This window comes from Fundulus heteroclitus, chromosome 23 (assembly GCF_011125445.2).
Source record: "Fundulus heteroclitus isolate FHET01 chromosome 23, MU-UCD_Fhet_4.1, whole genome shotgun sequence".
Lineage (NCBI taxonomy): Eukaryota > Metazoa > Chordata > Actinopteri > Cyprinodontiformes > Fundulidae > Fundulus > Fundulus heteroclitus.
Window position 1 is genome coordinate 4,011,961 of NC_046383.1, and position 14,596 is coordinate 4,026,556.

A 14,596-nucleotide genomic window follows, 5' to 3' on the forward strand; every position below is an offset into this window, starting at 1 on the left:
CGCTAAGCAAAAGTGGCGATATTGTTGCTTGTTTATCAAGAATATTTTCTGTTTAATGTTAATGTTCTCATCGTTGACTTGGCTAAAGTTAATTTATCAGCTTATGAAATAAATGCAATGATTTTTGTTGCCACATAAGTAAAATTACACTTATGGTGCTCCTTCACCCACCAAAATAGGCTGCAATCATCAAACATCCCAAAACCTTCAACAAAGATTGAAACAAAAATATTTTTTGCATTGATGTTGCTGTCAAAAGTTTACGCAAAAAAAGATGATAAAACTAAAATTAGCATTAGTTATAAAACTAATTACACAACTTTAGACATGACGGCTTGGCAGGATTTAAGAACTACTATTTTTAGGGACATTTATTTTAAGACATTTATTTTCACCATTTTCCAGGTCTGGTACATACAACAAAATAAAAAATCAAGTGTGAACTTTTTTTTTTTACATGGTTTATATTAATATGCATTGTTTCCAAAATCTAGAATCAAAATTTCAAAATTTAATTTTAAATAGATTGTTATTTCATTGATATCACTGTCTTAGATATCAAACAGTTTATCCAATTTGAGTTACTGAGAACCAAAAACTATGTTGTAAATCAATGAAGCAAAAATAACCATTTCGCTGCTTTTGTGGTTTTGAGAAAACTGGATCTTTAGTTTTAAACTAGGTATGGTTTAGGTCCAAGGAAATGACGCATTGATACAGCTATTTTTGAATCTTTGGAAACAGAATTTAGTACACTGCTTCAGAAAATTAAAAGAACAGTTTTTAATCAGTGTTTATCAGTGTCGGCTATTGTGGTGTTAATGAATTGGACAACAGGTGCACTAAACAATAAGACAACCCCAAAACCACAAATGGCTAAACAGGTGAACATTTTTCTCTCGTCATCTTTTTTTGACTGCTTTTCAGTAGTTTTGCATTTTACCAGGGTCAGCGTCACTGCTGGTAGCATGAGGCGACACCTGGAGCCTACAGAGCTTGCACTGGCAGTCCATCTCCACCAGGATGGCACACCAATATATGCCATTGCCAGGTTTGCTGTGTTTAACACAGTCTCAAGAGCATGGACCAGGTTCTAGGAGACTCGTTGTTACTCTATGAAAGCTGGACAGGGCAGTTGGAGGTCCTTAACCCATCAGCGAGACCAGTATCAGCTCCTTTGTGCAAGAAGGACCAGGATGAGTATGACCAGAACCCAAAAAAGTGACTTCCAGTGGGCCACTGCCATGAATGCATTGCCAGAGGCCAGATGTTGAGATAGTGGACTCTTATAAGTACCTTGGTACCTGAACAATAAACTGAACTCTTTACAAGAAAGGTCAGAGCAGACTTTACCTGCTGGGGAGGCTGAGGTCAATATTCCAGAAGTTTAACCGAGAGCATGGGTTGCTCCTGAAGACCTTCTTTAACTCTGTAGTGACATCAGCCATCTTCTATGGTCTGTTGGAGCAGCAGCTTATCTGTAGCTGAGAGGAAGTGGCTGGACAAGCTCATTAGGAGGGCCAGCTCTGTCCTGGGATGCCCCCTGGATCCAGTGCAGGTGGTGGGAGACAAAAGGATTGTAAGAAAAATAACATCATGGACAATGTCTCCCACGCCATGCCTGGAGCTGTTGTAGAGCTGAAGAGCTCTTTCAGTGACAGACTGCTGAAACCCAGATGCTCTAAGGAGCGTGTCTGCAGGTTGTTCCCCCTAGCTGCAGTTAGACTCTATAATCTGTGCTGCTCACAACAGATTCAATAATTGTTTACATCATCCTAATGGTTGTACAGGTGCTGATCCGATTATTAATCGTTTAAACTTTTACCTAGATGCTAAGGTAGCATGTGCACGCCTTAGCTGTGTTGGGATGCTACTGCACCATCATGCATATTACATATTATATTATCGTAAATAGGCAAGAGGTTTTTTTTCTACTGCTTTGTGCAATATCTACTCTTTCATTTACGTTTTTATCTTCTATTGTTGTTGTTTCTTTAGAGTGTTGTTTTTTTTAAATTAGTCTAGTTTGTTATTTTTTTCTTCTTTTTTCACAATAATTGCTAATAATTGTGTGTAGCTGTCTGTGTCTTGCCACTGTCACACTTGAATTTCTCCATTGCGGGTCAATAAAGAATTCTTATCTTATCACACTATTCGAAACAGACGCCATGAGGGGGGCTCAACGTCCTTTAGTAGGCCCTGTGATCGCTGCCTGGCACCGTGGAGCTCCACTGGTATTTGCCAGAAAACACCAGAATTGGCAGGTTTGGCACTGATGTCCTGTTATTTTCACAGATGAAAGCAGGTTCACACTCACCTCAAGCTGATGCGACAGGACCAGCCTGTCACATCAGTTTTTCAATATTATTTCTATGATTTTGGATGGAGCAATTTGTGGATGAATAATTTTATAACATGTTGCAGCTGAGGGTTATGGTTGGATAACAATGTTTTCAGCTTTGGAAAACTTATTGTGTGAAAATCCATAAATAGTTTCAGAAACAATCTCTCGTCTTTTGAGCAATGGCTTACAATGAGTTTGAAATTACTTTTCTCGCTTCCTGTAGAGGTTTGTTCTTCTAACAACCACCAGCTTCTCCATAAGAGGAGACTTAATTTACACCTGGGTTTGTTTCAATTTCCGTGGTCCTCTAAGACATTGGTAAAGCTAAAAACATTCTGTTAGCACCTCGACTAGTGAAAATGGTGCAATGGTCTTTGCCACTTGAGTAGAGTTGCTGTTGTGTTGCTTCATTAATCACCCACTGCAATGAGACCAAAGTGACTCCTGTGAAACACAAAAGATGGAAAAACAATATTTATTGTATTCATTTTACTGTGTTTACTATCTTAACTGAGATAACAAAAAAATAATGAATGCAAAAGAAAACCTCTGTGTGACATTGAAACTAAAGAATAAAACATCTTATAGAGCAGCATGCATAACTGTCTAACCCATATATGTGGTGTATAGTTACCTCCATCAAACTTCCTTTGCAACGTGATCTCACTGCAAAAGGTGAAATAGGTATGAAAACCAAAACACTTAAAATCAAAATTGTTGGTGTCTAAGTAAGGAGACCTTATGCCTTTAGCCTAACTCTGTTTTATGTACCAGAACGTTACATCATACCAGACCTCTACTGTAGCTTTATATTTGGGTAATTCACTAAATATTGCCACCCTAAGCTTTACATCTGATCCCAGGTTGACCTTGTCATGTGGAAAACTTCTTATATGCTGAGGCTGAAATGTTTTGTTTTTACGCACATATTGACTTTAGATAAAACATTTGGGTACTACTGCCTAAAATATCTGGGACTTTTGAGGGGAAAATAAAATGATTTATAAAGAATATAATTCCAAAATGCATTATGACTTTTAAAACTCCGAGCAACTTATTTAATGATATAATAAAACAAGCATTATACAAACCTTTGTACACCTTTAAGCTCCCAGATAAGTTTTAGATCCGGTCTTGATTAGCTTGTTAGGTGTATAAGTTACTTAGTCATCATTACAGAAGGCCGGGTGACGGCAATTTAAAGCTTTATAAATATCGGACTCCTCAAACCTCGTTACAGCAATCAGCAAGCAGCACCCTAGCATTATGAAAATGAAAGTAATTTAAGTCCACAAAGCTGGAGAAGACTATAAGAGGACAGCAAAGTGTTTTCAGGGGTCATTTCCTCAGTTTGTAATGTAATTAGGCAGTGGAAGTCAGCATGAATAACAGTTTTAAAGTGTTAGACCAATAAATCAAAACAGCTTGTAGGATTGCCAGAGAGGAAAATCAAACCTTCCACTGGAGTGCCAGAGACCTGCTGGATGATTTAACAAATGCTTTGGTATTTCTGCTGTGAAATTTCACCTTGACGTAGAAAAGCTTTCCTCTCTCCTTAAAAAAAAAAGTCTCTTTTTCCAGACATAAAGATTACAAAAGATCTCTTGCTATATGTAAAAAAAAAAAAAAAAAAAAAAAAAGCAATGCACATAAGATTAATATTTAATCTAACAAAGCTGGAAACAAAAGCAATATAGAAAATATACCAAATACAAAAAGAGTCGGTCATTCTCCAAATGTTGTGGTTTGATTTTACTAAAAAACATTTTGTTACAAACTCTACAAAAGGATAAAAATGAAGTTGAATCAGCAGTTTCAATGTTAGAAACCACACACTATAATTTTTTTTACTGATTTATTATTCAGTAAGTGGTATGCATGTTGTTTCTTTTAAAAAAGGCCCCATGCATGTTTAAAAGGGAGTGAAAAACTGGACCCAAATAGTGCAAAAGGGGAATTTTTCATAATAGGTCGCCTTTAAGTGATGCTAAGCAACCTAAAGTGTGCCAAGGAAACACACTTAACACTAATTTACCACTGCCACCATCCTGAACCAGTAAAAAAATGGCAAGCTGGATCCATTCTTTTCGGAAACTTCTGTCCCTATCTGAAAGTAATGGCCAAAGTCGAAGCATATCAGGCAAGGCAACATGTTCCCAATTTGTTATCGTCCAGTTTGGTGAGCCTGTACAAACTTTAACCTCAGTTTCATGTTCTTAGCTGACACGAGATATACAGCATACATTGGTTGTGACAAGAGGTTATTTGAGCCACTGTTTTTATCATTTTGTACCAGTCTGCCTATTTTCCTAAACATCAATGAGGCCTTTCTGTCCAATCAATGAATATTTTCTCTTTTCCGACCATTCTTTGAGCCCAAGATGGTTTGGAATGAAAACACCAGCAGATTTAGAGTTTCTGAAAGAGAACACCCTTCCTGACACCAACAGCTATGCCACATTCAACGTCACTTCCCCATCCTGAAGCTAAACAGGTCATCTAGATACTTAAATAGATTCGGCTGATGTCATGTAATTGGCTATTAACAAGCAATTAAAGAAATATACATAATAAAGTGCCCAGTGAGTGCAAACATGCTCAAAGTTTGGAAAGAGATTGCTGTTGATGGACAACCACTGCATATATAGGACTAGTTATGAGAATTGACTGGCTCCAGAAAATGTTTTCATGCTGTTACCATGATGGTCTAAAATATTAATTAGAGCAGGTCTGGAGCCAACGCCTGTGAATCCTACACAACAGCAGAGACGCAGATGAAATGTCTTTTGTATTGTAATATTAGGAGATAGCCATGTACATTAGCAGTGTTACATTTGGACAAAATTATGTCTTTGCTCTGTGAAAGCAAAAACAGGGCTTCTTTCTTTGAACCATATATTGCACCAGTACATGTTGAGCAAGAGTGAGCAGTGTTTTTCTTTCATTTACCACCTGGCTGTTGTTGACCAGGCAGCTCAGACATAACCCTCAGACATGAGTGCTGCCACCTCTCTGCAAAGATATGGGAATATTTGGCTCCGTTCATGCTGCAGAAGCTGTCAGTAATCAGTTTTGGCATCCTACCTTCAAATGGCATCTAGCCTAAAGTATGAGGTAGCCAGCTGCAATAAATCAACACAGATGCTATGAGAAAAACCGGTAAGCTCGGCCAATCTTAATAAGAAGTATTCTTGTTAAAATATTTTGTTCTTTTTCTTTTTTTTGGGGGGGGGGGGTTAAACGTTCATTTATCTGTAAAAAACTCAAGATTAAAACTTCTGATCTCGCCCTTTGTAAATGGTACAACTGCAACTGCATCTTAAAGGTGGTTATGTAGGTTTTCTGTATTCATCTTCGCTCAGATAGCCTTTAGCTGTGAGCATATATTGGTCAAAGGGGAATTTAAAAGAAATCTAACCTCTTTTCTTCAGCTATGTGCACTTGTGCCTCCTCCTTTTGCTGCAAATGAAACTGGCCCATCAAAACCTGCCTCCAGCATTCTTCCATTTGAAATTTCTTTGGAGCATTTTTAAAATAAATTCATGACTGCCAGGAGCTCTACTGATGATGGCGAGGATGGCCTACAGAAACGTGTCGTCCTGCCAGGATGTCCATGATTGAGGGCAACATCTGGGGATTGGGAGATGGTATAAACGTAACAACGAAAAATAGCAAACCTAGAAAGTGTGGTCAAGTTTACGTATATTTGATGCATCATTTCTTATAAGATCAAAGAAACTATATTCACCGGCCAAATAAGGATTCTCAAGCTAAAAAAATACAACCTTTAAAGCAATAGTTAGAAATCCTGTTCAGAAACACTTTGTTATAATGGGGGAAATGGTCCTTCCATCCTGAAAATAGTTAATACATTATGTATTCAGAAAAAGGAGGTTAAAAAATTTAATCTCTGTGAAAGCTGCAGGCCCGTAAAAACTCTGACCAATCCCTGCCATTCGGTCCGAATGACGGATTTATCAGAGTTTTGGTTCTGCCCTCACCCTCCTCTGTCCCTCATGTCCAGGGGGTATCACCTTATGTATTGGTTGTCCCACATGCCAATCACTCTGACCCGCTCATGTAATGCCAGTGTGCGTGCACTAGAGTTGTCTAACCCTAACCCGTACTAGACATAATGTACCGTTTTTCAAGCCAAATTTAAGTGTCCCCAATTTGACACTCATTTTTCTGTATTTTGACTGCAGCCTGCAATTTGTACACACAACCATACAACCCCTCGCCTTACTTTCATAGACCAACATAAGGAAGTTACATCAAAGCAGGCAAAGAGGCCAACCCAACTTCCCCGCCGAAGCTCTCCCGTATTCTACAGGTGCCGAGTTGGCAACCCTCGCGTGCACGTTCCTTTTTAGTGTCTGCTTGCTGGGTGCGCATGCGCACTTCCAGTGTTTATGTATTCAATTAGCTTAGCGGTTAGCATAGCAGTTAGCTTTGGTGTTAGCTGTTCGTTGTAGCTCTGCTGCTCACACCGTATACTTTGAACATGGCTAAGAGTTGCAGGAAGCAAACCGCATACACGTTTATGAGAAAAATAGAAAGGCTTCAGTAGAAATTAATAAGAATAGATGGTTTGAAAGAGGGGTGAAAGAACCCATCACTAAACAGAGGGGGACGTTTGTGCTTCAAACTCCCCAGTGTTTACAGCTCGGGGTTCCAACACCTTCCAAAGAGATTCCTGGATAGGTGTGGAAACATTTTCTGGGGAAACACATGCAGGCAGCGAGACAAGAAGAGACTTTCTGGAAGGGAGTGGTGAGTGAGGCAGGTAGAAATAGGCACTGAACCAGGTGTGATGACTAGAGGATGATTAGTGGCAGCAGCAGGTGGAGCTAATGTGATTGAGTGGTGGCTGAGAGGAGCTTGAATTGGGGGGAGAATTGAGGACAAAGATTATTCAAGATGGGTCTGGCACAATCTAATATCTGTCCTCACTGCATAGGCAATCATCCTGATAATTATTTTCATGCGTTATGGTTATGCACACCAGTCCAGAGGTTCTGGACACAGATATGTAATGACTTATCAAAGTGCTTGAGCTGTAAAATTACACCTTCCCCATCAGTTTGCTTGCTTGGTAATTTTGAGGAAAGCCCTCTGGGGAATAAAATAGTTTACATGGTTTTCACTGCACTATGTATCGCAAAGAAAACTATCCTCATGAATTGGAAAAGTAAGGAGAATCTCAGTATCAATCAATATAGAGATCTTTTGTTGGATCATATTAATCTTGAGACAGCATCTGCATCCACATCTGTTCGATCTCTTTGGGCTCCTTTGATTAGCACTATCACTTAATGGAATGGGGGGCGGTGGGTTGCTTCCTGCAGGGCGCAGTGGCTGGGTGGAGGGGTTCCTGGGACTCTGGGGGCACTTGGAGTGGGGCGCTTGGTGGGTCTGACTCCAGGGTCTGTTGCCCCCATATGGGAGGAGCTTGGGAGGCCTACGGGTGGCCCACAGCACCGCTTGCGGCGCTCTTGGGGAGCTATGCGGGGACGGACGTGGGTTACTGACCTGGTAGCTGTGCTGTCGCTGGGTGGGTCCTGGGTGGGTCTGGGGGCCTGGGGTCCCTGGGGCGCGCCGCCCTCGGGCGGGGGCCCCGGCGGGGCCTCGGGGGTTCCGGTTCCGGGGGGTGTGCCGCTTGGGGTCTGGGCCGGCGGGCGCCCGGGTGTCCGCCCCTGCACGGGGCCTCTGGTGCGCTGGGGGTCCTCAGGGCCTGTTGAGCTGGTAGGGGGGCATGGTCATTAACATCTCAGGGCAGATGCTCTTCCCCTTCTTTGGGTTGGCATTCTGCTAGTGGGGGGAGGGGAGGGAGGGGGAGTAGTGACTTACCCAGCCTGGATGTCTAGTGTCGAATGTATGGTGAGATGTTTGAATGTTAGTGTTGGGGAGGGTTTAAATCTACGGGTGGTGTGGGGGGGGGGGGGGGGGGTTGGTGGACGTTCTGGGGGGCTTGTGTCCGGCCCCCTGTCCCGGTCCTGGTCCGTGTAGTCTCCCGGTGCGGGTCTCACCTGGGGGGTGGGGTTTGGGATGGCTCTTGCGGGCTGGCTGGCCAGGGCCCCCCATCTTATTAATTAATTTATTTAATTATATATTATTATTATTATTATTATTATTATTATTATTATTATTAATAATTTTTTATTATTATTATTATTATTTATTTTTATTTTTTTTGGGGGGGGTTAGCATGGGGGGTGGGCTGGGGGAGGTAGAGGTGTTGGTCCTGGTGGGTGGTTGGCTGGCGAGCCCTGCGGCCTCTCCCCGGCCCCCGGGCTATGGTGGTGCCGCTGGAGGGGCCCCTTTCTCCGGGTGGGGCTTTCGGGGAGCGGGGGTGCCTTTTGGAGTCAGTAGGGGAGCTGGCTCCCTGGGTTGGCTCCCCAGTCCTTTGCTCCCCATCCCCGGACTCCTCCCTCTGCCTGCTCCATCACGCCGCCACACATGTAGGTCCTTGGGGAGAGGGCGTTACTGGAGGTTGCCACCTTTTGGTGACGCCCCTCTCCCCAATTTTATCATGCATTTTAGACACTTTCACTCCAAACATTTTCACAACGCACATCCATGTAGGCCACGATATGGGGGGGGTGGGGGGAAGACGTCTGGGGGGGGGCTTATGTTGTGTGAGCCTCGCCCCGGGCGGCTCCCTTCACCCCCTCTCGCATTTAGACATTGAGGGTTCTTCTGGGTAGTTGCTTGGAGGGGGGGCGCTGGCACCAGCTCCCTTCCGGAGGGGGGGTGGGCTGTGCCGTGCACCCCCTTCGGTGCTCCCAGTTTTAAACACACCTGAGAACAACATGCAACAACACAACATCTGAGCGGGCGTAGGGAGGATCGGGGGTCTTTTGCACACCCCCGATCTCCGATCGCGGCACGGAGTCTGGGGCCTGGAGGAGGTGCGGGCCACTGGGTACGGGGTCTTGGCGGGGGGCTGTTGCGGCTGGCCGGCGGCTTACCGGATCTGGGGCTGACGCCTCTGCTCTCCCCAGGAAGGGATGGGGGGCAGGGGTGGCTAGGGTAAGGTCGGGGTGGGAGGGGGTTTATTAGGTATATAGTGGGTGATGGGGGGCTCTGGTCGGATGGCCCGTACGGGTCGTGTCGGCCCCCCCTCTTTGGGGGGCCTGGTCCGGGGGGCGCCTGGTCCGGGGGCGGGGCCGGGGGTCGGGCACAGGCAGTCGTATTGTTGAATTGTGGTGACCCCCCCCCCACTTGGGATTATTGGATGTGAATGCTATGTGGGAATGTGTGTAAAGCGTCTTTTTTTTTTTTATTTATTTTTTTGGTGTCTGTGTGTGGCGAGTGGGGCACAAGGGAGGGATGGTGTGAATGAGTGTGTTTTTTTTTCCCAGGTTTGGGTTCGGTCCGCTCCCTCTCCCAAGATCATCTCAAGTCTCCGCTAGGTGCGGAGCCCTTCCCCCCACGTCCTGCCCTCCTCCGCTGCGATGGCAGGCGCCTTGACCCCCTGGCGCGTTGACGGTCCTCGGGTTTGGGGCGGGTTCCCGGGTGGGCGCCGGCCCATTCCCGGTGGTGGCTTCGCGGGGCCTGGCCCCCCGGGGGGCGGCCGGGGCCCCTGCCGCGGGGGCGGGGCGCCCCTGGGGCCTCTGGCCCCCAGGGCCCATGGCCAGGACCACTTCAGCGCGACCGGCTGCCGGCGGAGCCCACGGGCTCGTCCCCGCGGCTCTTGAGGGCGTCGGCATTGCGGTGGCTGGGGGATTTCCTCGGGGTCGTCTCTCCTCTTTCCTCAGGGGGGGGTTGCAGATTTCCTGTGAAGGCCCCTCTCGGGCGCACTGCTTTGAGGGCCCCTTTGGGAGTCCGGGGTTATGGGTTCCCTGACCCCTGCCTCTGTGCTCGGGGAAGGTGGGTCTTCGGTTCTCCACAATCACTATCAAGCCATTTCCTTCTGGATAATTTTCACCTAAATTAGTGCACTCTCACAATCTCCCACAGGTGCTGGGTCCCAGGTATTAAATGTTCACTTATATATAGAAAGGCTATAATTTATTTACTTTCTTTTACTTTTTTTTTTAGGCATCACATTACACATGTCAGCTTAAATAATAATACATATGATTTAGCAATGGTATCAAGGTGTTACACGATTGTATCTGTTGCTTTATGTCTGTTGGTTGTGCTCTTCTTTTTGTGTCTCTTTCCAGGTGATGGAGCAGACAGAGGAAGTTTTATCATTCTCTTCCTTTTATCTCTTCTTTCTTTCACCTCTTCTTTCTCTTTTTTTTTTCTCTTCTTGTTTTTCTTTTACTCTCCTACTTTCCCATTGTAGTGTCCATATAATTTGAAATTCTCCCTGCAGGAATCACAATAAAGCTATTTACACGCACAAATCAAGCGGAGCATTATGGCGAAAGCTGTTTGCTCCACTTGTGAAAGTAAAATCTGTCGAGCTCTATTTGGCATTAAGATATCAATTTTTATTGCCACATTGCTAGACAGGACACTGGGAAAAAAAAAAAAAAAAAAAAAAAAAAAAAAAAAAAAAAAAAAAAAAAAAAAAAAAAAAAAAAAAAAGAATTGGGGGGAGATCAATTAGTCCCAAAAACACAAACAAACAGTCCCAAGTCATTACAATAAACTGCACCTTTGGAGGAGCCTCCGTGTTGTTTTTGACAACTAACTCTCTTTATACGAAGAACATTTTCTTTCTCCACATATGGAGACCTGGTGACTCCATGATACCATTCTCTCTTCCAGCTCTCCAACAACGAGCACCAGAGACTTTTATCTCCCCTTTGTTCTTTTTAATGTGCATGGGAGCAAGATTAATATGGCTGCTCGTCCACCCTACTGGCCAGAGGCTAAGTGAAATGGGCTTTTGTGCCTTGTCATATTTATTCCCCATGGAAACAGAAAACAATGGGTTACTTAATTAGAAATTTGTTGAAACTCTTATCACCTTGGAGGAAGTAAAGTTTGAATTCAAACAAAATAATTCAGTTAAATTTATTTGAACAGGGTTGCCAGGAAACCCAATAATTGTGTTGAAAGCAATAATTTCTTAACTGTGATATTTTTATAGTCCTGAATAAATATGTTCAAATTAAAATGTTTGGGTTTTTTTTTCGTTTAGTGTACAAAGTTTTACCTTTTTACTGGTGTGGCAATAAATTTGTTTGCATTTTAGGAATATTATATTTTGCCACCGAACTTATACCTGCTGACACCATTTTAGCTGTGATTTGAACTGGATATCTCAGAAAGGCAGTAATATGTCAAAGGCTCGGAGCATGCACATGCAAATATTTCAGCACCGTCTATTAAATTGAAATCACTTTTCCATTTCTCTTCTCTGTGTTAATGTGTCTTTCTTCATTTTCTGCTTGACCAAGCCCGGTAATCATTGTATCTCATTGCAACGTTGCCCTCTTTCCTTCTGCTGCAGCTCACCAACACAGCCGACCCAAATTAAACAAAGACTCCAGGCTCATCACAATAAAGCCCGGCATAAACATCATGCTTTCCTGCTTGGGACCATTATTGCTCCATCCTTTTTCCTGCAGAGATAAAAATCACTTGCAGAGGATTATGGCAGCCATCACTTTGTTCCGTGTCTCCTACAGCTGGTATCTAGTTTTCAGAGTGACGGTGCTGCACACATTTTTGTAAAAAGGTTGAAATTATAGCCACATGGTCAAGTTAACAGATTCATAGGGAGATGTCATAACAGGTATGCGTTACTGTAATTAAATTTAGATTGAATCAAGACCATCATTGTGCTCCGGTTCATGCAAATTTAATTTCATACAATTTTTAAAGCGGCAATCTCAGATGTAGATCAAGCCGTCTGTTCTAATACAGGAAGCTGAAAGAGACGCCGTGCTCTGCAAAAAGAATGAAAAAGAAAAAAGAAAATTAAAATGGATACAGAATGAGCCCCAGAAAGTCTTTCAGCCTTATTCTGGGTGAATATCTTAGATTAACACATAATAGCGGTGAGGGAAAAATCAACAGATCTGCTTTGCCTTTTGAGGCGGTGTGTGTCAGACTGAATGGAGCCACGGTCCACACAGTGGAGGATCATCACCGGAGCTGAAGAGAGCGTCTCCACACTCGACTGCACAGATTAAGAGAGTGACAGGGACCTATGACTGGCTAATTCAATGGGAGCACTCTTTGTAGAAAACACTTCATTCTCAACAATGTCACTCGGCTCTCCTGTGTGATATATATCCTGCCATGAAGTATAATGCAGCCACAGTGGAACACCCCCTGCGTTTTTTTTTCTTTTCTTTTTTTTTTTTTACTTCATCCAGCTTTGAAGCAAGCGCAGCGTTGTGAAAGTCCAGGCAGTCATCAATTTTATATAAGAAAAAGGAGTTCAAAACACACCTCTTCTCACTCATTAGGTTTAACTTTAACAACTTTGGCTGTCAGTAAAAAGCAGTGTTTTAAAACGAACGCCCCAGTTCTTACGGCACATCCACATCACAGACGGCCGGATGAATGATACATATATCTGAATTTCTGAGTGTCTCTTCATTTCTCTTTCCTTTTCAAAAGGGGATCACTGGGATACGGTTTGCCGAACATCAGAGGTGCTACATCAGGACCCAAATGAAGAAGCTACCCACGGTGGCCGAGGTGGAGGCTGAGGGCACAGAGATGCTGGTACAGTATGCCTTCACCCTCTCCTATATGCACCGTTGCAATCTTTACAGTCCTGCAGGAGGCTGCCATGTATATTGTCAGGAGATAACCAGAGCTGAGCTCAAATCCTCAGTCTGTCCATCCCGTCCTATCTCCCCTTCCCTCTCAGTGAGGAATAAGCAGAGGTTTGTGGTGCCTATGAAACTGCCAGAAAGCTAACCACAAACCCTCTGCCTCTTTGTGGCTCACATCAAATAGTGCTTGCTGTCAATCTTGAGCCAACATTAATTTTTAATCATCTCCTCCAAAGGCTCTACCCAAATAGCCTAAAGGGGGAAGGGTTGCTGGAGAGGTCTGAGTGTGAGGTAAACCATTAAAATGGTATTTTTAAGCAACGCTTTTCTTTGTAGAATTCACAAGGCTCCCCTTCTCCAAGTTTAGGGTTGATTCATTTTAGTTATCTGGCTTCTTAAAGTTGAATGTGAACTTCAGAACAAGGAGAGGGAAAAATTCAGTCAATCAAAATTCCCATTTTTCAGTGTCACAGTAAAATTCAGCGAGTGGGCCACATGTTCAAGGAGAAAATCCCTTTCTCAGCGTCTCAACTCCAAGCATGCTCTCATTTACATTTCAGATTTCAGCTAAGAAGAAGTGGCTGGCAAATATCTCACGCTCCCCACTCACCGCTTTATCTTAAAAAAGAAAAAAAAAAAAAGAAAGCCAATTGTCAGTCCAGCTTTAGTTTTTAACTTTAAGAACACAAGCTGTTACACCAAAAAGCACTGTTTTTTTTTCCGTTCCTCTCATCTTCATATTGTCTGATCCACGTTTACAGCTACTAATTGCCCAGGCAGCACCATATGTCCGTGCCATCTCTGTCTTCTTTTGTGTACTGGGAAGCCTAATTGGCTCAATTCGTAGCTCCAGAGAGGAGCATGAAAAGACAGCAAAGTGACTTGGGCTCATACCAGTATTAATGGACACCCTTATATTTAATAAAAGTAATAATTCAAAAGGCTTTCTAAGTTGTGTTCCACTTTAATTTGAGCTTACTGGTGCCACCTTGCCTTTGGAAAGCAAGGAGCTAGCCGGGATTCCCGATTATGTTGCCTAGGCATGCCTTAACTTTTACCAATCAGATTTACTTATTGCTAACTTATCTGTTAATTTATTTCAAAAAAGGACCCAATTACAGATTACCTTCTTTTTTAAACATTCAATATTTTTGGTAGAGGAGGTGTTCAGATCAACGTACACCTAATTTACTCATGCAAATGGAAACAAATGCTCTTTTTTTTTAAAGACCTTGAAGGAAATTCCTCAGGCAATGTTGTCCAAAGTCCTCAAGGGTTGGTGTCCTGCATGTTGCAGTTGTTGCCCTGATTCAACACATCTACCTAAAATTAGTGGTTCATTTGCAGGTGTGTAGAGCGAGGTGAAAAGGTAATTCGGCCATTTGAATCGTCTATTTTGGAGCAGGAACACATCTAAGCCTACAAGCCACCAGCCCCATAGGACTTGAGTTGGATCCCTGCTCTGTGGATTGTATTGTTAGACGCAGCAGTAAATTCGAGAAGAAAAACAAAGATATATAAAGAATGATTTGTAGCATATGACAAACTCGGAACTCAATGA

The 14,596-nt window shown here is 43.3% G+C and overlaps 1 protein-coding gene across 1 annotated transcript in view; it reads left to right on the plus strand.

Annotated features, from left to right (window-relative positions):
* The window catches only part of tnmd (tenomodulin), a 107,064-nt gene that overhangs the window by 66,726 nt on the left and 25,742 nt on the right, over positions 1-14,596 (plus strand). Inside the window, exon 4 of the mRNA XM_036127437.1 lies at positions 12,875-12,982. Within this exon, the coding sequence (XP_035983330.1) occupies positions 12,875-12,982 (108 nt within the window). The remainder of the gene's footprint in view (positions 1-12,874; positions 12,983-14,596) is intronic.